The sequence below is a fragment of the Spermophilus citellus genome, assembly GCF_964194105.1.
Source record: "Spermophilus citellus genome assembly, chromosome: 4".
Taxonomy (NCBI): Eukaryota; Metazoa; Chordata; class Mammalia; order Rodentia; family Sciuridae; genus Spermophilus; species Spermophilus citellus.
In genome coordinates, this window is record NC_138185.1 from 221634389 (window position 1) to 221658392 (window position 24004).

The 24004-nt window shown below is 51.7% G+C and overlaps 2 protein-coding genes across 4 annotated transcripts in view; one reads left to right on the forward strand and one right to left on the reverse strand.

Annotated features, from left to right (window-relative positions):
* CCNK (cyclin K) overlaps positions 1-13951 on the forward strand; it is a 37051-nt gene extending 23100 nt beyond the window's left edge. The window contains exons 5-11 of the mRNA XM_081292004.1: positions 2852-2957; positions 4251-4308; positions 5041-5210; positions 5538-5809; positions 7189-7222; positions 9769-9840; positions 12579-13951. Of these exons, the coding sequence (XP_081148130.1) occupies positions 2852-2957; positions 4251-4308; positions 5041-5210; positions 5538-5809; positions 7189-7222; positions 9769-9840; positions 12579-13204 (1338 nt within the window). The 3' untranslated portion in view covers positions 13205-13951. The remainder of the gene's footprint in view (positions 1-2851; positions 2958-4250; positions 4309-5040; positions 5211-5537; positions 5810-7188; positions 7223-9768; positions 9841-12578) is intronic.
* A 673-nt stretch (positions 13952-14624) lies between these two features.
* Positions 14625-24004, reverse strand: part of CCDC85C (coiled-coil domain containing 85C) — a 71271-nt gene continuing 61891 nt past the window's right edge. For 2 of the 3 annotated variants that reach the window (XM_081292023.1, XM_081292024.1), the window contains 4 exons: positions 22543-22650; positions 18854-18949; positions 18027-18125; positions 14625-17298 (listed from right to left, as the gene is read on the reverse strand). In XM_081292023.1, coding sequence (XP_081148149.1) covers positions 17209-17298; positions 18027-18125; positions 18854-18949; positions 22543-22650 — 393 coding nt within the window. In that variant the 3' untranslated portion in view covers positions 14625-17208. The remainder of the gene's footprint in view (positions 17299-18026; positions 18126-18853; positions 18950-22542; positions 22651-24004) is intronic. The other variant, XM_081292025.1, reaches the window with a different exon arrangement.

Genomic DNA, 24004 nt, shown 5'->3' on the forward strand with positions numbered 1-24004 from the left:
TGCAGTTAATATTGACGCTTTGTATGCATTGTCATTGTTGATAATCCTTTCCCTTAGGTTTAATTATTAAGTTCACTAACCTCTTTCTAAAAGTTGAAACCTGTTAGAAATTCTTATTTACAATAATCAGAAATGCAATTTAGAGCCACTTAAAGATTAAGTGTCTTACACATCTGGGACCAGGAAGGGTGCAGATGCATGGCAGCAGCTGGTGTGTTCTATCCTGAGGTGTCCCTTTCCATCTGTACCCACTGTTCCATCAAATCAGGAAACCAAGGCCCTGTCCAGACACAGTGAAGTAGATGTTCTGTAACTAAGGCTTCATAAACTAGGGAAGGGGAGCTAGTCATACTGATAAGACCTGCACGTGTGAGGCGCTCTGCCCCTTCCTGCAGCATGTGCAGTCTCTGACGTGACGGGGGAGGCAGGGGAGACTTTTTTTTGGTAGAAAGGAGGCGGTTATTGAGGGAAGCAGCAAAAGTATTTAAGGAAAATAAAGTCATGATTTGTGTGGAACTTTTTTACTTAACTGTGTAGTTTTCCCCGGTAATATTAATTTCTCATGGATTCAGCAAATATTTGTTTTCAGCCACTTTATTAAGCACCAGACATAAAACACTTGGCAAACAGACATTTTTTTACTATCATGGATTGTGGAGTTGAGTGGCAGGATAGATGTTAATAAAATAATCATACAAATAGCTGTCTGATCATGATCAGTGGTAAATGCTTTAAAAAAAAAAAAAGGACATTTCAAGGTGCATTCCACCTGGGGATGCAGCAGACGACTGCTGTGGATCGTCCCTGAGCAAAGTGTTTGCAGGAGACCTGTAATTACTCAATTATTGAATATTTGAAATACAAAGAGAGGGCAGACCTGGGCTGTCTTGTAATACTCGGTGGGCCACAGCCTGGAAATCATTGGCACATTGGGAAAAAGATTGTGTCTAAATTTGAAAGAAACATTGGAAGTAGCTTTTAACAATAAAAAGTCAGAAAAGGGGGTAGCAACCCGGTGTTGACACACCTGTAATCCCAGTCATTCAGGAGGTTGAGTCAGGACAATCCCAAGTTCCAGGATAGCCTGGGAAACTTAACAAGACCCTGTCTCAAAAAACAGAAAGGACTGGGGAGGTAGCTCAGTGGTAAAGCACCCCTAGGTTCAGTCCCAAGTCCCAAGGGGAAACAAAAAAGGCAGAATTTATATTACCGTATAAAACTTTCAGAGATTTTAGAAAGTGTTCATAAAAGAATGCTTGAGAAACTAGGATAGAAAAACCTTAGTCTTGCCATGCCATTTGAAATAATAAGTCATTATATAGTCATCTCAGTATTCTGTGAGGATATACTGTACTTCAAAATGAAAGCCAGCCACCTGCATGGCTCCTCTTCCCAGAGTTAGTGTGTTTGTATGACTATTAATGATGAGAGTTCTCAGTCCTCTAAAAGGCTCTTTCTCCTCTAATACCAAACAAGTAATTCTCTCTAATCATTCTTCCACACAGAGTGTCTTGACTTTGTTTCACTGCTGGATTGTATAGTGGTCAAGAAGTACCTGTTTAGGAACATTAACTAGGTATAGAGTATGAGAAAAGAAGAGATTCCATTTACAATACCAACAGTAAAATAAAATACCTAGGCCAGGCCATGGTTGTGCACACCTGTGATCCCAGCGACCAGGGAGGCAGAGTCAGGAGGATTTCAAGTTTGAGGCCAGCCTGAACAATTTATCAAAACCCTTTCTCCAAATAAAAAATTAAACAAAGGGCTGAGGGTATAGCTCAGTGGTAGAGTGTCCCTGGGTTAAATCCCCAGTACTACAAACACACACACACACACACACAGGAAATACATATCCATTGTTAACCCTTGTAGAATCCTTGTGAAGGATAGAGAAGAAAGCTTGACTATTACTAAAGGATTGAAAAGATTTAAATAAAATATAAATCTTTATATTTATAATATAATCTTTAAAATTATATGATCATTCAAATAATTTAGAAATCTTCATTTTCCTTAGTCATTCTATATATTTAATGATTTCTCTATCAGAATATCAGTTTGCATTTATTTATTTATTGGTTATTTCTGGGATGATTATTAAGTAAAATCTAGATGGTGAGGAACATGCTAAAATCAAGAAACATTTTAAAAGGAGGATCAATAATAAAACTACCCCTTCCAAATTCTTTTAATCATGTTGCAGGAGAAGATTAAATGTAACAGAAAAATGTGAATAAATGCACGAATTATTCACATTGTGAACAGAAAAATGTGTATAAATGCACATATTATCCACATTGTGGGTGTGGTTTAGACTGCAGTTCAAAGAAAAGAAAAATGATTCCTCATTCAGTAGACAGTGTTGGGACAGCTTGTTTTAGATAAGTGAAAGTTTTAAAAACAAAAATGATGTGCCCCCCCCACACATACACACAAATACAACTTACTGTGAGTTTTTGTAAAACTGGTTGTCACAATCTCTTCCTGCAAGTTTCCTGTAAAAATCCCTTGGTGATTGCATTCTCTCAAGGGAATCTCAAAAGACACCACAGTATATTTAAATTATCAAGTAAAGGTCTCTTTGGTAAAGTGAGACTCTGCATGTTTGGAAGTAGCTAACATTTCTAAGGATCTTTATTTTGTTTCTAATGTTTTTTAAGCTAACCATCTGATATGGTAAGTTCTGGAAGTCTATCACTGTCTGAACCTGAGTGGAGAGAGGAGAGAAGGAATAAAGAGTAAAAGTGTAATTTGAAGAGAAAATAGATGAAAATGTTTACTCTTTTTTAATGCTATTTGAGACCTGTGATTATAAATACTGTCCCAGCATTTGTTATTTTCTTTTTAGGAAGAAGTAATGGTTCTGGAGAGAATCTTACTACAGACCATAAAGTTTGATTTACAGGTAGAACATCCATACCAATTCCTGCTCAAATATGCAAAACAACTTAAAGGTAAGGAGGAAGAAGTTTTGTTTTTGTTTTTATTTTTTTAACTTTATTTTATTTATCTATTGTTTTATGTGGTGCTGAGAATTGAACCCAGAGCCTCCAATGTACTAGACGAACTCTCTACCTCTGTGCTACTACCCCAGCCCAGAAAAAGTTTTTTAAAGACCTTTTCCAGCTGGTTATGGTGGTACAGGCCTCTAATCCCAGTGACTTGGGAGGCTGAGGCAAGGAGGATAGAAAGTTTAAGACCAGCCTCCAAACTTACTGAGACCCTGTCTCCAAATTTAAAAAATGAAAGGGGATAAGGGTATAGCTCAGTAAAGAGCCCCTGGGTTCAATTCCCTGCACTGCAGATGAAGACCATTTGCATTCTGAAATCAAGTCTGTGGTAGTCTGCTTTCTGTTCCCGTGACCAAAATATACAAGAACAACTTAGAAGAGGAAAGGTTTATTTTGGCTCACATTTCATAGGTTTAGTCCGTGGTCAGCTGACTCCATTGCTGTAGGCATGGGGGACTCAGAACATTTTGGCAGAAAGACAGCAGATGGAGAGCTGCTCAGCTCTTGACAGCCAGGAAGCAAAGAGAGAGAGAGGGAAGGAGAAGGAGAAAGCACCTGCACACTGCACGCTCTGCTTGCCAGGGACAAATTATAAACCCCAAAGGCACACCCCCCAATGACCTACTTCCTCTGGCCACTCCCCATCTGCCAACAGTTACTACCCAGCATAGCAGTCCTTTCAAATTATTAATTCATCAACTGGTTTAATCCCCTGGTTAGGTTACTACTGTCATAATCTAATCATTTCACCTATTGCTACATTGTCTCGTGTTTTGGGGGGGACCACTTCATATTTAAACCATAACGAAGTTTTTATATTCCCCTTATGCTTCTCAGAAGAGGAAAATAGGAAGTTTTGATGTATTAATGCATTACCCAGGACATAGCTCGTTCAGACAATTCAGTAGTGTGGCCATTAATGCTGTTTCCTTTTATGCATAAACAGGTTCTGTCATCCAGTTGCCAAGTGATAGCAGACAGGAAAATGAGTCAGAATTTTTTAAATAGACTAATAAAATTAGCTTCAGAGCCAGGTTTCCCATAAATGGTGGTTCATTGTAGGTCATGTGGAAAAAGAACAAGAGGTAGAATGTGGACGCATGTTGTTTGTCCTCATTTCTCAGACAAAAGATCTTTGCTGTGCTGACACACAGTAGGTCTTAAATGCTTTTGCTTCTTTTGAATTCTCCCTCCCCGCCCCATTTCTATTGATTTACCTGTTTTCCTCATTTCTAGGTGATAAAAATAAAATTCAAAAGTTGGTTCAAATGGCGTGGACATTTGTAAATGACAGGTATGCATGTTCATACATTGATGTCATTAAAAGGATTTTCTGGGTCATTTAATACAAATGCTTCCTTTTATAGTAGAAAAAAATTAACTTGCTTTGTATGAAGTGACAGTGGCAGAGCTGGGGGCTGAAGTCCAGGTCATCTGCTTCTCCGCAAATGGGTTTCTTCCTGCCCTGCAGGGCCATGTAGTGTGCAAAGCTGAAATCTTACTGACAACTTGAAATATACGTACAGCGCAACACCCTGGAGTATTGTGACAACTGCATGCTTTGAGCCCACTTGGTTTTTTGTGATGGCATTCGAGTGTGTTCCTCAGAATGCCAATGACTGGGAGCCAGCTGCCCCATGACAGCACAGCAGCTTTTTCCTCTTAGATTTGACTTGTAGGATGTTTGACCTCCCATAAGGTTTTACTTGAAGAGGAGTGCAGGGGCCAGGATTTCAACACCAAAAGAAAGTATGTAAACCATCTTTGGTGTTTCATAATTAGCAGTTTTTGAACATAATAGAATTATTATAATTCTTTAAAGAACATTCAAATAAGTAACAATGGTTGAAGTAGCTTATTTTGGTACCTAAAGACTTGCTTTTTTATTTATAACACTTGTCATGTTTAGATGACTAAGCAAATTGACATGCAAATAGATGGCTTCTGATCTCCGTGCATTGGTGTGACCATAAATATTAGATTATACACAAGAAGTCTCTTTTTTTTTTTTTCCTTGTCGAGCTAGTCTCTGCACCACCTTGTCACTGCAGTGGGAACCAGAGATCATAGCAGTAGCCGTGATGTATCTCGCAGGACGCTTGTGCAAGTTTGAAATACAAGAATGGACCTCCAAACCCATGTATAGGAGATGGTGGGAGCAGTTTGTTCAAGATGTCCCTGTTGATGTTTTGGAAGGTAATCTGAGCAGGCCCAGCTTCCTTGAGAATGTCCCTGTAAATCCTGAGTCCCAAGAGTGAATTTCCCCAAATAGGTATCTGTAAGCCATTTTTCAGAGACATCTGTAATTCTCTAATACAATTTTTGCTTTCTCCAAGCATAAAGTTTTAATGAGCTAAAATTCCAGCCCAGTTTCGCACACAGCAATGATGGGGTGGGTTGCAAATGGGATTCTTGGTTACTGGTCCTTATAGGGGAATCATAGCTAGGATTTCCATAGGTAAAATTTGATTTAAAATGTCTTTTTTTTTTTTGTGGTAAGTGAAATTGTTGGCTGTCATTTAGATATCTGCCACCAGATCCTGGATCTTTACTCACAAGGAAAACAACAGATGCCTCATCACACCCCCCATCAGCTGCAACAGCCCCCATCTCTTCAGCCTACACCACAAGTGCCACAAGTACAACAGTCACAACCGTCTCAAGGCTCCGAACCAGCCCCGCCCCAGCAGAAGGACTCCCAGCAGTCAGCCCAGCAGCCGCAGCAGCCGCCCACACAGCCACCCAAGAAGCCGTCCCCACAGCCCAGTCCTCCCCGACAGGCGAAGCGGGCCGTGGTGAGTAGGCTTTCCAGGTGGCAACAGCGCACTTCAGTGCTGTCCCGTTTCTGAGGAATTGCACTGAGCACTGTGAGCAAGAATTGACTGGCCCAGACTCAGGCTGGGCATCAGCGGGGATGTCCCAGGAGAAGTGGTGTCTCTGAAGAAGGGCCTGACAAGTTTCCAAAGAAAGGGGGAAACTTGACTCAGGGCCAGTGAGGTGTTTGATTTTTATGACAGAAAAGAATTTCAGCACACACCGGTCAGGGGCATTGACAGAGGTTTATTTAGGAACGTGGATATACGTACACATTCAGGGAGAATAGGGGCAAGCTCAAGAGAGAGAGATCTTTGAGAGTAAAGCAAGAAATACACATGCAGGAGAGAATGAGGCCATCTGGAGAGTGAGAGATGCAACTTTGGGGTTCCCCACTCTTCTTTTAAAGGAGTGGTAGGTATGAAATAGTGATATATTAATTTCGTGATCTCAAGATGGCTTCTGGTTGTCCAGTCAAACGTAGGATCTTTAGACTAAGGTCTTCAGTATCTCATCTCCATCAGTAGCTGGAAAGTCCCCTAAATTATAGGTTTCTTAAAAATGTGATTTTTCTCTTAATCTAATTATTAGGGATTAATTAACAGCCAGTAGGTTGAGGTAGAGATAGGCCTGGAAAAGTATATGAAACTTCTGAATTAAAATCATACTTACTTCTTCTTTATGTCTCTTTTCTACCTATTTTTTATTCCTTCCATTCTGCCTTAGGGAGCCCAAAAACTAATGCCCTCTGAGAACCAGGAGGGCTCTCTCCCTCAACTCCAGGCCTCACTATATGTCATCTCTGACTGGGCTCCGAAACTGTCAGGGTGTTTCCCCCTCATAGGGTTGTTGTGGCTGCTGATGATGTGCAGCTGACTGACCCTAAAGTGAGGACCGTTTCCTCCACCCCAGGGAGTCCAGCCACGGTGCACTGACTGATTGAATAGTTGTGCCTTCTATTTCCTTCCTTGGTGTTCTGTTCTGTAAGTGACACAGGATATTTGTAAAAGTTTCTGGCCCTGGAGCTCAAGTCTATTTTCCCTGTGTTGCACAGCCACTGGAAAAAGCCTTGTGGGTAGTGAGCACTCATCAGCAAGCTCTGGGGATCAAGCAGAGCAGAGGCTGGAGCTAGTGCTGCTGAGAACTCACTATGCACAGACATCCTGTCTGACTGGAAAGAGAAAGAGGGAGGGAGCAGGAATTTCCTGTTAGGTGTCCAGCTCTATCCCTGCGAGTACAAAGCACAAATAATTATGGTCTGAGGCCACATTCTATCAACTATGGTTCTCTTAGTGCCCAGGGTTTTTCCTCACCAAAACCTGGATCCCAGTTAACAGTTGTGTATTTTCTTTTGTAACAGGTGGTTTCTCCCAAAGAAGAGAGCAAAGCAGCAGGTAATTTCTTATTTTAATATTTTTTAGTTTTGTGTGTCTCTATGCACAACTTTAGTTTTATGTAGAGCCTTAGCATCATTTCCTTTCAGGTATAGATTAGTCTTAAAACCTAACCTTAGTTCTCTTCAGAAATTCTCCATCCACCAGAAAAAGCACATTTCTTGTCTGCTTATCAACGGACTATAATTTTTAGATTGTATCTTGACAAAGGGATCCATATTTGAAACATTATTGGCAGTAAAAATGTACTAACATGTAAAAATACAGTTGTGGGTGAAGGAGGACGGGTTGCAGCAATGCAGACAGGAGTGCAGGGACACAGGGAGCGCCTGTCCTCAAGGTGGCAGCAGCGGCAAGGGCCAAAGAAAAGGACAGGAGATGCTGGGCTGTATGTTCCTGAAGAGCCACACACTGAGCTCTGCTGCCGGGACAAGCGAGCCCTCTTTGGAAAACACTTTGGGTTTTGTGTTCACATTCGTAGGGCCCACAGTTGCTTAATTTGCTTCTATATGGGAAATGAACAGAATGAGCAAAATCTGAAAGACTCCAAACAGAAAATTAGACAAGTTTGTCTCTGTGCCAGTCCATCCCTTCACACTGCTCTCTCTAAAGGCACAGGCATATATACTCGTTCCTTTGTTGCTTAGTTGTTTGATTCAAGTGAATTATTCATAAAACTTGTAAATCTGCAGCTTTTAATAAAATTCTGTTTTTCTCGGCATCTTTAAGAGAATGAGTTCAGTAAGGTGAAGGTTTTTTTAGCACCAAATTGACAGGCCTTAAGTGTAAGATGCAAGAGTGGGTTGTGATCTATGCTGCACGGAGCGTGCAGTTGAGATGAGCTGACACATCATTCTGTAGAGAGGCAGGAAGGGCCTGTGTGACCTTGGAGAAAGACCTGCCTTTGAGCCGATGGCAGGAGCATCAGGCAGAAGCGGGCAGGCGTGCAGAGGAGCTGAGAGTCAGAGTCTTGCTCTGATGGCGAGGTGAAGGGAACATCATTTGATAAGATGGAAAATGAGGCTTCTCAGGCTTACAGCGTGTCATAGACCTCAGCTGAGGAGCACGGGGTTTGCAAATGCAATGGAGCTGATGGAGGTTTTTGAGCAGGGAAACAGTAGAGTCACATTCATTGGAGATCAGGTCCTGCCAGCAGTGAAGTAGGGCAAATCATGGGAAATGAGGGGAGAAGCTTGTAGGCACCAAGTGGGACCTTGTGGGGACACACAGTGGTGGCAATGGGATCAGAAGGGCCAGGATGTGGTGTTATTTAGGAGCTCTACCATGCCATGCACTGCAGGCCACCAGCAGGCAAGGGCTAGAGATGCTGCTGACTTGGGTTGCCACATCCCACAGTGCACACACCTCAGCTCTCCACAGGTTCACAAGAAAAGAGAATGTAAAAAAATCTTGTGAATTGAATGGAGTTTTGTATTGATTACACATTGAAATTTGATTTTTGATATATCAAGTTAATACTGCTGTCAGGAGGCTCTAATCAAGACTAGTTTTGGGAAGCAAGTGAGACAGAGTGCAACCATTTCCCAGCAGCAGAGGGAAAGGTCAAGTGTGAGTTGGAGGCTCAGGGTTAAAATGTGGTGTTGGAGGAGAGAGGCTGGAAATGTAGATTTACTATAGAGAGCAGGGCTTAGTCAACAAAGAAGAGGGTAAAGAACAAAGAGGTCCCTGAACCTTGAATTAATAACTCATGTTTAAGGCAAAGGAGAGAAAGTAGTCAGCGATGCCAGGGGAGATGGTGATCAGGGTGGTGTCCAAGATAGAATCAGGCAAGTCCAGAGTTTCAGGACAAAAGCTGCAACAGGAAAGTAAGGTGGAGTTTGTCTTCCATTGCGTTGCGTGCTTCCTGCCTTTCTTAAACAGAAGAGTGTGGACTTCCTATAGCCTGTCCTAACGGCCTAGCGTTGTCATTGTGGAGACTGGCAACATGGCGCCAAAACATGGCCCATTTCCTCCACCTGGTGCGCACCACCCACTAGTGCTTTGGGGCACTGTGAATCCTGTCTGCGATTGTGCCGCTGTCTCTGGGTAATGCACTGCTTGCTACCAACTGGAAATTAGTGTTTGAGAGTGAGAAAATAAACTTCAATGTCTGAATACAAATGAAAAGGTGGCGAATTCTCTAGTAAGCACCAGGGGACCTAGTGGCATGGCACTGCTGCTCAGGGCCTTTCTTTGGTTTCTCTGAGATGTGCTATGCTGTTTCTTTGTATTATGAAAGGACTTGTCCTGAGTGGTCATTAAGGACACATAGTTAGATATGGAGAACCAGCTAACTGGAGGAGGTCGGCAGGCCTTGTTTTGGGGTGGGAGAGGGTAATACCTGAATCATTTTGCTCTTGGAGCAGGATTCATGAGCTCACAGCAGTTAGGCTGCAGCCTTCCCCTGGCTCCCTTAAAGCAATAGTCATATCTGTTCATTTTCTCCCAAAGAAATCTCTGATAATACATTTTTCTTTTTCTCCTTATGGCATGTTTATTTACAGGAATGGGTATGAATGGCCTTTTAATTCACTTTTTCTTTGTAGAACCACCACCACCTAAAATCCCGAAAATAGAGACCACTCACCCACCGTTGCCTCCGGCCCACCCACCGCCAGGTGAGTGCCTGCCAAGGCTGCTTAGCTGGCATCCTTGCAGCTCCTGTGGGACAGCAGAACAGTGTGGGGGTGCTGGGGAAGCCTGTAGAAGGGCAGCTTGCAGAGACAGCCACGAGCAAGGAGCTTTCAAAAACTATTTGCATCACAAACCAGATATTCTGCAGTTATAGACCTCAGTATATCTGCTACCCTCTGATCTCATCCAGAAATGCTGAACTACACAGATAAATGGATTTTAGGAAAATAAAATCCTGCTAACAGTGAACATTGATTCAGAGCCAGGCAGGACTGCTATGGGTGTGAGACTCCAGCCTCTCATATCTGCTTCCTTGGCAAGATGTCTTCCTAGTGCAATTAGAAGAGTAAGCTGTAGGCAGAATCACATGGAGAGGAAATGGAAGGGCTTCAGGTTCTCAGAGGCACACTGAGCTGGAAGGCTTCTCAGCACTAGAAATAGCTTTCTTTACCTGTACACCATCTCAGAAGCTGAAACATTGAACCAGAGCAGGCAGGGCTGGCGTGTTTTCTGAAGGGTGTAGATAGTCTGGAGACCTCCCTGGCCTCTTGTAAGTCTGCTGTGCTAACTGGAGTTGTTGGTCAGAGCATATGAAGACGCTGCTCAAGTTGATGCATGCCTGCACAGACATGTAGCTCATTAGCTGACTTTCTGTCATATCCACTCATGGTAACTTTATATGCTTTGAGGAAAAGGAAGCATCATTTTCTACTTGAGCCAAATCCCACAATCTCCAATTTAATACGAACCTTGCTTTAAAAGACACCTGCAAAGGATTGCACTTTCAAGGACAGGCTTATCAACTTAGCAAGACCCTGTCTCAGAATTTAAAAATAAAAAGAGCTAGGGACTTAGCCCAGGGTAGAGCGTCCTGGGTTCCATCCCCAGTACAGGGCAGGTGGGGAGAGATGCTGCAGTTGCTCCTTTAGTGCTTGTAGAGTGGTTGTCGACTCAGCAATTGTAGTTCCCCAATCCAGTACTAGGGGCTGAGCCACCGCTAGGGAGGGATGTGGGATGTGGGCAGTTGGTGAGGTGCCCCTGCCTATGTTCAAGGCCCTGCAGGGGCACTGCCCAGCACAGGCAGCTCTACCACGGACGACTGCAGGTGGACAGGCCTAGCTCTCAGACAGGACCTGGGAGCCAGATGGGCCACTAGGAGGACTGTGGTAGGAGTAAGCAGAACCTGGCAGCCACAGCAGGACCTCCCAAAGGGGAAAGTGGCTACAAAGGAAGCCCAGGTCACAGGGGCTCCTTAGGCAAGGCCCATTCATAGCTGTCTGGTGCGGAAGGTCAGGAGGCAGAGTCACAGCTCCTGTGCAGCACAAGACCATGACAGGAGAGAGGTTGAGCTCAAAGTGAGGTTTAGTGGCAATTTGGGGCCTTGTGTAGCAGCCAGGTGCCAGCAGGGAGGGTGCAGAAAGGGAGCAGTGCCATGGACAGGCCTCTGTAGAGCAGTATCACAAAAGGCAAGTTTGGGTGCTCTGGTGACAGGAGAGACTGCTGAGCTGAGTGTCGCAGGCTGGAAGGTAAAGGGGATGTGTGTGGACCCAGAAGGCCCATAGAGTGACACAGGAAGAATTGGTAATTGGTCTGCTCAGCTTCTGAGACCAAGGGTCAAGGGCCCCTCACCTGGGGGCCTGTCCTACCTCCCTTGGTGAGGGGTGCCGATTAGCACAGGCAGCTCCATTGGCGTGTCTGTTGCCAGCCTGCAGTTCTGCTCAGCTTCATTTTGGTGAGGATAGGGAATGGCAGATGCCACAGTTTCTGTGTTGATGGAGAGCAGTAGTCTGGTGCCTGGGCAGGTCTCTTCTGTGCTTAGTGTCCAAGTCTGCACAATCAGGATGCCATGATATGCTTTGCCCAGCCCAAGAGCGCACAGGCCAGTGCCTAGGGAGCTGGAAACTGCCTGCACAGTTCACATTTTCTATACCCAGAAGCTTTTTTCTGTGACTTGTGCTCTTTTCGGGCTACCTGTGGTATGGGATATTCTGATGTCATTTTCCAAGGGTCTGACCGGGACTTGGGATCCCAGGCCAAACCTACTAGAGGCGGCTTTGGGAAAGGAGTGAGGGCCAAGGGATTTGGAACACTGCAGGGGAGGCCCATGGCCTGGTCTGAGCCCAGGAACTTTTCAGGAATGTTTGACAGTAGGTGCTGCCTGCCACTCGCATGTGGACACACTGATCCTTCAAGGAACAGCGTAAGCCCAGCCTGGCTTCTTTAGTAACAGAACCAGAACCAGCACCTCATTCATTTGACCAGCTCGCAGACTCTTGGCAAAATGCAGGTGCTGCAGGTGGTGCTGCAGCGTGGCCCTGGCTCCCTGGGGGCCTCAGGGACTTGAGAAGCAGGAAGCTGAAGGAGCCCGCACTGGTTTGTGCTAGAGGCGCTGAGCGGAGCCCTTATAGCTGTACACCCAGCACTGAGGAGAGGCCCGGGGTCATTGGGAGATGGTTATGGAGGGCCTAGGAGACAGGTCAGGGCAAGAACTGCTGGCCTTAGGACATTGGTCTGCACATAAGACTACAAATGTGTCAGTTGCTCCTGACACCTTTGTGAAGGTGGCCCTCAGCAACAGCAGTGGCCCTCACAGCCTGCAGTGGGCTGAGAGCTCCTGGCTCAGGGCTCTCACTCAAGGAGTCATGCCTGTGGTTTTGTACCTGGCGGCTCTGGAAACCTAGTCAAGTCACAGGTGGGACACTGACTTGTCTCTCTTCTACAGACCGGAAGCCTCCCCTCACTGCTGCTCTAGGCGAGGCCGAGCCGCCTGGCCCGGTGGATGCCAGTGACCTCCCCAAAGTCCAGATTCCTCCTCCGGCCCACCCGGCCCCTGTGCACCAGCCACCACCTCTACCACACCGGCCCCCACCCCCGCCCCCCTCCAGCTACATGACGGGGATGTCCACCACCAGCTCCTACATGTCTGGAGAGGGTTACCAGAGCCTGCAGTCCATGATGAAGACCGAAGGCCCCTCCTATGGCGCCCTGCCCCCAGCCTATGGCCCGCCAGCTCACCTTCCCTACCACCCCCATGTCTATCCCCCCAACCCACCCCCACCACCTGTGCCTCCTCCCCCAGCCTCCTTCCCCCCACCTGCCATTCCACCCCCTACTCCTGGTTACCCACCACCTCCACCTACCTACAACCCCAACTTTCCACCCCCACCCCCTCGCCTGCCCCCCACCCATGCAGTCCCACCTCACCCTCCTCCAGGCTTGGGCCTGCCGCCGGCTAGCTACCCGCCTCCTGCAGTGCCCCCTGGAGGACAGCCACCTGTGCCCCCGCCCATCCCCCCACCTGGCATGCCTCCTGTTGGGGGACTGGGGAGGGCGGCCTGGATGAGATAACCTGACGCCTTTTTTTTTCCTTGTTTTTTTTTTTTAACAAAAGAGTTTTTCTAATTAACTTGAAGAGTAGTTTAAGTGTAAGCAGCGGGGACCTTGTATAATGCCAGACAGTTGCAGTAAGGAAGGGAGGGGCCAAATAACCTGGGATGAAATTGGGGTGGTCCTCACACCTGGAGGACGGGGACAGCCAGCTTCAGTGTGTCCTAGGCAGCTCCTCTTGCAGTCTGACTGTACAGTTTCAGCTAACGTCGTCTGAGAGTCCTGCACTGGGTTACTTTATACTAGTGAAAATGTTAACCAGCCATATTGGCTCAATAAATAGCTTCAGTAAGGAATGACTTTCCTTCTAGAAATCAGTGCCTATTTTTCCTGGGAACTCAGTTTTAAATAGTCCAGTTCCATCTGAGGTCAAGCTGTTGTCATTATTGTCATTCAGTGGTGTTCTCCCCATGAGACCCAATAGGTCAGATGAACCACTTTTTTGATTTAGAGGTATTTGCAGCCTTTGTATCAAACTATTGTGAAGGGGTGGCCTTGTTGGATGGCTTATTTCTTTTTCCTCCTGGGAGAAGGGGAGAAATGTACTTGGAAAGTAATGTATGTTTACATCTATTTGCAAATTCCTGTACATAGAGATATATTTTTTAAGTGTGAATGTAACAACATACTGTGAATGCCATCCTGGTTACAAACAAGTCTCCTTCAGTCAGTTATCCAAATAAAATCAGTTCTGGAACTTGCCCCTTGTTTGTTTAACAGGGCAGGAGGTGGAGGAGGGATGAGGGGCACTGATGGAAAGCCTGACCCCACCATCTCCCTGATGTCTCTGGAAGCATCCATGCACAGAACATGGGCTCCGGAGACCAGGCTTGGATGGGAAATCCTTTCCACTCCTGACCTGTGGGTAGCAATTAGTGGCCTCCATCCACTTGAGGGGCCAAATGTATGGGGCAAGGGTAGAGTGCCAGTTGATCCCCATCTGAATTGCTTGCTGGGCCATGGCTCTGGGCCACCCCTCAGTCCTCAACAGAGATGAGCAGGGAGCACCAACCAGAAGGCTTGCAAAGAGGCCTTTATTTATCTAGCTCAAAGTATACACGGTCACAATCTTATTTGTTACTCCTTTTACTAAAATAGTTCAAATCAATGTTTTTACCACACTATCAAAAAGTTCTATTCTCTCCACAAATCAAAGTGGTTCAATAGAAGGTAGAAACAGGCGGGAATCCACAGGCTCGGCTCTGTGGGGGTGGCTGCAGGTCCACCTTGGTCACCTACAGAAAATAGCATAGCTGCCAGCCCAGGACAGGAACCAGACGTCCCAGCCTGTTTCCAAAAAGCAGCATGAGTACTTTCCCCACAGTATGAAAAATAGACACCTCTAGCACTCTGCAGCCATGCGTTTAGTTTGTTTCTTTAAAAAAAAAAAAAATCAGTAGTATGTTTTTTTTTTCCTCTCAAGTTTCAAGAAAAAACAAATGAAAGGTCACTTTTTCCTCTTTAAACACTGGTGTGTAGCTAATAACTTTTGGATAAAAATGTGCTCAGCAGATTCTGACTCCAGCCTAGGTGAGGCCACCTGGGCTGGGACCAGAAGGGTGACCTGTCACAGTGGAACTGAAGCCAGTGTTGAGTCTCCTTGGGCTTCAGGATTGAGAATTAGCATGTGAAACAGAAAGGGGCCCCTATGAAAGGCCATCCCCTTGGCCCCTGCCCAGGAGTTTCAGAGCTAAGGCTCCAGAAGGAAGGGCCACCCGGTGTCACCCTGAGCTATGGCCCACAGGCTCCCCACTGTGAGAGGCCGGGGGCTCACTCATGGCTCTGCCACTGCCAAGGGCACCTGGGCTCCTGCTGCTGCTGGCTTTTACTAACTGTTGTGTTGAAGACATGACTGTCACAGTCCCATCCCAGAAAGCTGTCCACTGCTGTGTGGACTCAGGGGCCTCTGGCAGGCAGGAGGTGCTCCACAGACCCCTGGTGCCTCCACAGCACCAGGGATGGGGTCACTTCCCTCAGGACACAGGTGGCTTCCAGGCTGTTCCCTGGGTAGATCTGCAGATACCAGGAGCCCTTATTGCTTATTTCAGTGGTGGCCAAGCCACCCTGATCCAAACACGACACGTGGGCTCCCGGACTGGGCTCCTACACAGCATGGACCCATACCCCTCAGGACACCCCAAAGGGACATGTGTGTCACCAGCCCAGCTTCCCGCTTAGGCAGGCGTGATGCAGTACCATGACCAGTAGATGGGGGCAGACCCCTGAGGACAGGGAGCTCATCACCTGACCAGGCAGCAGCTCCTGGGAAGAGCTTTCTGGTAACGCCCACAGCAAGAGCAGCAGGCCCAGCCCTGAAGCACCTGGCTGGCACTCCCAGGGCACGCCAAGGGCTGCGGGCCTTTCCCCTGAGTGCAGGACACAAGGGCGCAGATGGCAAACGCCAAGGGAACCACTCCCTGTAGAGGGTCCCCAGCTGGGGAAAGCAGCAGGGAAGACATCTGCCCTCCCCTGCCCTGGTCCCCATCCTTGGCTCGGCCTGAAGGAGACCTGCCTGATAGGAAGACGCTCCTTGGGCCCTTCAAGTACCTGCTGCACGGAGCTCAAGTACCATCGGAGGAGGGGAGACACGGCTGACAGCGGGAAGTGAACAGAGGTGAGTCGGGGTTGGGGCTGGCCAGTTACGTGCATGCGTGGATGTCATCAAAATGGCCTGCCCTCTTAGAGATTTTAGGATCTCCCCTATAGCCAGGGCACTATGTGTAGTAGTACAGTATCACCTCCCCTCCTGGGCCTCATTTTCCTCTCACAAACTAAAAACTATTTCCTATCATACTTCATGGTTTATACGGGATCATTTACATTGAAGGTCTCTTGCTTTAAGGAGGGTGGCGTCCATTTTGTAGCTTAGAACACTGAGGCTTGGAGAGAGGAGGTGACCTGCCATGAGACAGCAAGGCAGCAACATGAGCTTGGCCTTGGCTTGTGAGCTGTGAGGACTGAGACCATCTACAGCAGGGGCCCAGAGAAGCTGTGTGATTTCATGAAGGTCACACAGTAAATTAAAGCCAGAACCAAGTCAGGGTCCTTCCTTCCAAAAGAGAACAGAATGCTCATCATGGGAAGCCCCTGTAGCTGTGTCCACAGTGACCCAGGTATAGCCAGCCCTGGAGGCAGCCACCCCACAGCTGACCAGGGACTCCGCATGACCCGGTTCTACCCACCCCTAGATGCAGCTCAGCCCAGAAGCCCTCCAGGATCTTCCCTGTTCCTGTGAGCCCCAGGTAGGATGCTGGGCAGCAGGGACCCTAAAAGATGGGACTAACCCTGGCACGGGGTACAGAGACCACAGAGAATGTATGTTTGGGGGTGTCAGGGAGGGGGAACACTAAAAACAAGCAGCAACTGGCATCAGGGTGGCTGGCACCAACCCCCAACAGCAGGGACTCCAAGCTCCCAGGGCCAAGGTCAGAGGAAGGGCCTGGGAGCCCCGAGCAGCTCCAGCAGCCAGACATGGTGGGTTTCCTTGTCCATGACACAGAGGACCCAGTGCTGAGTGAGCTGGGGTCCCGGCCATGGCAGGGCAGGGAATGGTGCCACTGTGTCAGGATTCAGGATTCAGCCTCTGTCCAGTACAGGGGCACCAGGAGGATGGAAAGCTTGATGAGCGGCCCCCACATCGAGGACAGGACACGGAAGCCTGGACAGTCCCTGAGCCTGGCATCCCAGCAAGGGCCTTCAGCCTTTTGCAAATGGAGCCCGAGGCCAGAGAGGGAGCCAGGTCACTCTGGCCACCAGGGAGCAGTCGAGGCTTCGCGTCTTCGCAGTTTGCTGGTGCGTGAGGCGGGAGCGGAGGCCTGGCCGACAGAGTGTCACGGCACGCAGCCAGGGTGGTCCGTGTCCTATGTACAACTCACCAGAGAAAGACAGTGGCTTGCGAGAGTCCTGCCCTCGTCTAGGGCCTGGGAGCCCTGGGAGGAGCCAGTCCACATCTGTGAAGAATGGCCCTACAAAGGACCCTTGAACTGGTTTCCAGACAGGTGCTGCCGGATGGAGGGCTTGGAGCTGGCAGCGTCTCCCAGCTTCCTCCAGACCACCTGCAGAGAGGGGCAAGACGTGAGTGGAGGGCCCGCCTGAGCCCACCGCTGGCCTGCGCATGCCTCCTGCCTTATCCTTGCAAATCGCCCATGTCCTCAGAGCCCTGGGACCAGGAAGGGAGACTGAGGCCGCAAGAGGCCTGAGGTGCTGAGGCCTGGTCCTGCCCCACCCCAGTCATGGCTGCCCCGGAGCAGGTTTGGCCTCGTGGCTGTTCTGTAGGGCTCGTGGACCGAGGACAGCCCTTCCCCGCAGCTCTTGCAAAGGTCCAACAAGTCAACTGGTGGTCAGAGGGGCCAAGGACGAGGCTCTCCCAGGCAGACAGGGCAGCCCAGGCCTGCAGGTCTGCACCTTCAGCTTTGAGAACTAAGCACAAGGCCAGCCGCCGCCAGGGGGCACAGGTGAGCTGGGAGGCCAGGGTCAGACACCCAGGGCCCAAGGGCTCCAGGGCTGGATGAACCAGAGCAGTGCTGGGGTGGGGAACTCCAAGCCCCAGGCGTGGCACTCCTGGGGAGGGAGAGACCTAGCCATGGTCAGGGGCCCTCTGGCAGGGGGAGTAGAGTGGGTGACAACAGGCCAGGGAGTCCAGAGCCTCCAACACTCTGGAGCTGCCCAGGGCAGCAGCTGAGTGTGTGCAAAACAGCCCTACATAGGGAGCGGTGTGACCCGCCAGGTGAACCTCATTGTGCCCCCGCGCCAGACCCCCACCGCAGCCCGGGGAGTGCCCTACGTTGCACATCTCCCGGACGATGGCTTTCTCCTCCTCGCTCAGGTCCTCCTCACAGCTGTGCTGGAGCTGCCGGTCCAGGTTCTCATGCACCTCCAGGACCTGAAGGATGAAGATCAGTCCCAGAGTGTGGGGCAGAGGCCAGCAGTAGGCCTCCAGCAAGTCACCTGACCCCCGCAGCCTTGGCTTCCCTGGCTACACGGAGAAGCTGAGGTCCCGAGCTGCTGGGGGGCAGGGTGTGGATGTCTCTTCACCCTGCGACACCACGGTCTCCATACAAGGGAAGCAGCATCCCTGACTCAGGGACGGGTCACCCAGGACAAGGGTGGCCAGGTGGCAGGGACAAACTTCAGACAGGTGGACTCGCTCGTGTAACAGCACAGGGCAGCCCACACCCCACACGAGGCTCCTGGCACACGCACAGGGGAAGGAAGGAGGGGCGTGGGGCAGGCGATGTGCTCAGGTGTGGGTGCCCTTGGAGACATGAGGAAGACCTGCCCCCGCACCTGGAGGCCGAGGTTCACCAAAGAAACCTGGGCTTCAATCCCAACCCACTCCTGCCCCAGATCTCTGGCCCTAGGGCAATGCCTGTCCTCCCCCACCAGGCCTCTGTTTCCCCAGCTGCAGTAGCTCAGGGAGGGCTGACAGGTGACACTAGTCCCCACTCCCCACCTCTGAGTCCTTCACTGGACAGCCACGGCCCCAGCCACCGGTTGAGAGGCGAAATCCCCCACCCTGCTGCTCAGATGCCCTGCGCACAGACAGCACAGGTGGCCTTCAAGGCCCCAGGGTGCACCGGGCATCTCGGGCTTGGGCAGTGGGGCCCTTACCTTCATGGCGTGCACCACTGCCTCGGGCTTCTGTCCCGCAGAGCTGTAGCCAGCGGAGGGGGGCGAGGGCAGCTCGGGCACAGGGCAGGCAGGGCCCTGTGGGAGGAATCACACCTTAGCTCCCGGCTGGCTCAAGTCAGAGGTCCCAACTGTGTGGGGCCAGAGCCAGGCAGGCGCAGATGGGGCTGGGGAGGTGGGCAGCAGAGAGGGCGAAGCCTGGAGAGGGCAGCCCCTCTGGTCCCGCCATGCCATGTCCTCTGTAGACAGCATGGTGCCTTGTAGGGTGGGGGAGGGGACGTGTGTAGGACCCGTGGTTTGTTTTACAGAGGAAGCCAGGGTAACGGGGAGGGCAAGAGGCTCTGGCACAGCAGGCTGGGGGGCTGAAGCCACTGCCTGAATCCAAAGCCCCTCCCAGCCGGTCCTGCGTCAACCTCCCAGCTCTCAGCCTGGCCCTGTCTTAAGGGTCGAGTCGGCCACCAGGGGCCAGTTTGCACATGGCATGGAGTGGGCTGGTCAGGGGATGAGGCAAGGTAGGGACCATCCTCTGGGAAGCTTAGTTTTGACCCAGGGCCATAGCCCAGCTCCAACCCCGAGCTCCCCTCACTCCAGGTGGCCATGGGGACCAGGCACTTCTTCCTCTAGCTGCTATAGGGCCCCCCTGGGGCCAGGAAGAAAACGACAAGAAGCACTAGCAGGTTAGTAGACTGAGAAGTCCAGGCCGGGACAAGCTTCCTCTGGCTGTGACTTGAGGCCAGGCCCAGCTGGCTCTGAGCTGCTTCCTCACCTGGCCGTCAGACAGGGGCCTGCATCCGGGGAGTGTGCAGAGCCCTGGGGAATGCTCAAGGGCTGCTCCTCTGAGTCCAGCCCAGGCTGCCAGTCTCTGGGCCCAGACCAGGGCAAACAAGTACCAAGCAGGAGTGTGGGGTAGTCCTCCCGGGGAGGGCACAGGAGACCGGCTGGGACTTGAACAGATGGCTGCACTCCCCCCAGAAGCCAGCAGGGGGTGCCAGCCACACACATACAGGGACCCTGGCCTGGTTCCCTTCTCTGGGGAGCCCATACCCCTCCCTGTCCCAGGGAACACCTTGTGCCAGCTGGCCCTGGCATCCGGCTCCTGAACTGCCTGCTCTGTCGGCACCCCCAGCTCCAGCATCTGATTCCTAGAGCAATGGCAAAAGGAAGGCTGGGGCAGTGGGCCGCTGTGATCCAGCCCATCCTGCCCACCTCACTAGGGACAGTAGGTGTCAGGGAGGCATGGCTGGGCATCCTGCAAACGACACCAGCCACTGTCCAAACACACGTGGTGAGTGAGTGATGCACTGGGGCTGGCCACGGCTGAAAAAGCCAGTGCCACCTCCACTCAGGAGTACGCATGCTGCTGGGCCAGCCCCGGCCACCCCGGCAGGTGCTGCGGTTTCCCGAGCCCGTCCCCAAGTTGGGAGTGAGGCTGCAGGGCCAGGCAGCTGCAAGCAAGGGACCTGGCCTATAACAGGGCTGTGGGCACCAGAGCTGCACCAAAGCGGGAGAGCAGTGGACACGGGAGAGGACTAAGGAAAGTGCGTGTCCACGAAGTACTAGTTCTGGAACCCGCAGGCCACGCGCTCCACCGCAGCCAAAGAGTGGACACGGCCCCATCGTGCCCCAGCAGATGGAAGGTAGCAGAGGCCCAGGGGGCTGCCCCAGGCCACGTGGGCAAGAACCCGAGCACCCTGGGAGACGCTGGGCACAAAGCCACGCTCCAGTGCATCCCCAGTACACAGTGGCAGGGATGGACGGACCCAGAGTGGAAAAGCAGTGGTGGCCCGGCAAAGAGGAGGAGGGGTGAGAAGGCATTTTGGGGTGATGGGGGCATTATACTGTGATGAAGGTACGACTCTGAATTTACCAGAACTCCTGAATTACAGGTTCAGACACAAAGTCATTACCTGCCCCACCAAAAAAGGTGTGGAGACCACTGCCCCAAGGGGCCTGTCGAAGCCTTGACCGTCCGTCAGGAGGCCAAAAAATACAAACCACCTCTGCCTGGGCTCACGCCAACTGCCAGCAGGCAGGAAAGGGGTGCCCACCTTTAGTTACCTGTTGTACTGCAGGACCCTCAGAGTGCCCCAGGACCCACGAGTGGGCTCCAAGGAGACCTGCCCAGGTGTGGAGCACTGGCCTCCCTGGCACCCCTCATACAGAGAGGGTTCAAGTGCCAAAATCAGGCTCTCCAGGCCCCAGCAAGGCCCAAAGCCCTGTGGACACTCCTTATGGCCTGGTCTCTGGTCCTCTGGTCCTCTGCAGTGGCCTCAGCAGCTTCAGTGACTGGCCTCCCCCAAGATAGCCCATCCAACCACTTTCTCTGGACCCCCCACTCTGCCCAGCCTCATGGAGCAGGGAGCTTCTGCAGCCGCCCACTGACCCTTGACCTCCAGGCCCACAGGCCCCAGCACACCCTCACCGGAGGCCCACCCACCCCAGGGCCTCAGTTCCTCTTCTCCAAAGTTGGGTGGAAGTGAGGCCCAAAGCCACACCAGACCTGCAGGATGCCTTCCAGCCAGAGCCGCCTGCCCTCCCTGCCTGGGTGCTGCCTCCCAGAGGCCTGGGTGTGGGGCTGGAGAGCCCAAGGGCAGCCAGCACACCTCAGAGGCTGGCCCAGGAGCCAGCAAGGAACCTCACAGTTTGTAGATCACCAGGCCTCATGTCTGCGGCTGCTGCTCCCTATCCAATCAGAAGGAAGGATGGGTGGAGGGCAGAGGGGATGAGGGATTGAGGAAGGGACCCAGCGGGACCACTGCGAGGGGCAGGGCCTGGGTCCACAGCTGCATTCCTGGGTAGGAGGGGTGGCCTACAGGAGCCCGCCTCTGGGCATCAAGAGCCAGCAAGGCCAGGAGGGCCCAAGGTGGAGGGGAGAGGCCAGGGGTGTGACCGCTCCACACACACTGCCCAGGAGCCTCCACGCCACGCAGCAGACCTGCAGACCCCCACTCAGGGGCACCCGCACACATGTGGAGCAGTGTCCCCATGGAGCAGACAGGAAAGTGAGCTGATCAGACATCTGGTGCAGAGGGAAGGTGGGCTGGCTCCCAGGCTGTCTCTGCAGTCACACATGGTGACGGGCCCCAACGGATGCCCAGACAGGTAGCCAATTCCCATGACCTAACTCCCAGCGATCATTTCTCCCAGAGCAGGGCAGAGCCCAGTAGGAGCTTAGAAGAGGCCCCTGGAGGACTGTCCAGAACAGAGCCACCACCCTGGGCCCCTCCACGCTCAGGTCCAAGGCTGGGCAGCAACCCCACCCTGCACTCCAGGCCAGCCAGACAGCCTCTCCCACTGCGCCCAAGTGACACAGGCTAAAGGGCTGGACTGAAAGAGGGACATGGCTCAGCTGCCAGCTCACATGGCCTCTAAACACTGTCCCAACATGTCCAGCAGAGTCACCACATGTGTTTCACCTCTGGCCTCCACACTGGGCCCTTCTGAGGCTGCGCAGGTGGGAGGGTGGGCCCCTTCCTGGGAGGGTGGGGCACAAAGAAGGGCACAGCGGGCTGGTGGTCCTCCTCAGCTTTCACTGACCTGGACAGTGCTAGGCTAAAAGTGAGTGTGCATGGGGGGAGGAGGAGACGCGGGACTGACCATGTGCCCTGGGCAGGTCACCTGTGGAACTCAGAAGGAGACTAGAGACAGACCAGGAGCACTTGGGTTCTTACATTCTGCAAGGAGTCCTGGTAGGAGGGTGGCAGGGATGCGAGCTGGGACTCGGAGTGGTAGGGAGAAAAGCCCTTCCGCAGCATGCGCAGCTCTCCAGGGCCTGTCTGCTGCCAAGAGAGGGAGAGAGGTTAGGTGTCAGCCACCAAGGGCCCGCGCCACTCGGCTGAGCAGCTCCCCGGGGACAGGGGCTCTCCCCACACCTCCCCAGCGCCCCACCCAGCTGTTCCTGCCCTCGAAGCCACTGCCAAATGGCCTCTGTCTGTCCCCCCAACTCATGCCCACCAAGGAGTAAGAAGATGAATGACCAGCCCTCCCCACCCCAACCCTGTTCCTCCACTGCAACATCCTGCACTGGAGTCCTGCCAGTGTCACAGGCCAGTGTCCCTCAGCAGGGCCTAGGGGATGGCCTCTGCACCCTGGGCCTCCCATGGCTCTGTGGCCCCTGGCCAAGTGAGCCTCCTCAGGGCTCGGCCCACCTCCACCATCAGACAAAGCGCTCCCAAAAGCAGGCCCTGGGTGCTGTCCAACTGAACCTACAAGGACCAGTGTGAACTGGGCCTGCTGCCCTGGCACTGGAGAGGGGGGAGGAAGCCAAAGCAGACAGGCCTTGGGTGGGTCCCCTCAGAAGCCAAGGCTGAGGGTGGTGCTGTGGAAGGGGGCAGGACCAGGAGCTGAGAGCATCCACAGGTCCCAGGGATACCAGTGGGTGGGAGGCTCAGTCCAGCTGGCCTCCCTCCTGCTCCAGCCCCGCAAAGGTACCTTTCCTTCTGCGTCACCAGACCTTGGGGCAGAGTTTCTGACCCAAACACTCTTCTCTACTTCAAAGGAACTGAAAGAAAGCCTGGGCAGATAAGTGCAGCAGAAAGTCCATAAATCGGCAGGCTGCTGAGTCCCCAGGCCGAGGAGGAGAGGGGCCTGGCCAGGGCCGGGCGGGGGGCCAGCTGAGCAGCAGCCCTGTCTTGGAGTCTCCCCACTCACCAGCCCCTCACCTGACTCACACTCTGCTCGTCTCCTGCCAACCAATGGGCCCAGCCCCCATTTCCCACAGGACCCCCTTACCCCCCCCAATTCCCTGGATTCTGTTCTCCCACCCCATGGGATCCAGGGTCAGACCTCCCTTCTTCAGGTCTAGGGCCTTGGTAGGGTCCTGCAGGTGCTGGGGATAGGGTGACACTAGAAGGACTGCCAGGCACCTGACCCACCAGCCTGAAGCAAGGGGTGTCCAGGGGTCAGTTGATCTGTTTTCTCAAAGGCCAGGCAGCACCAGGGCTGGATGCTGTTCCCACCACCTCCTCTCATCTCCTCGGGAGGACCTGGGTGTGATCCAAGATCTCAGAGGTGCAGGAGTGAGAAGGGATGACCTACCCTCATGAGGTAGCCCCCAAAATATGGTGGGCTCCAGAGGGCCCCACCCAGTGGGCATCACCTGCAAAGGCTTGAGCCTACCTGAATCACCCCATG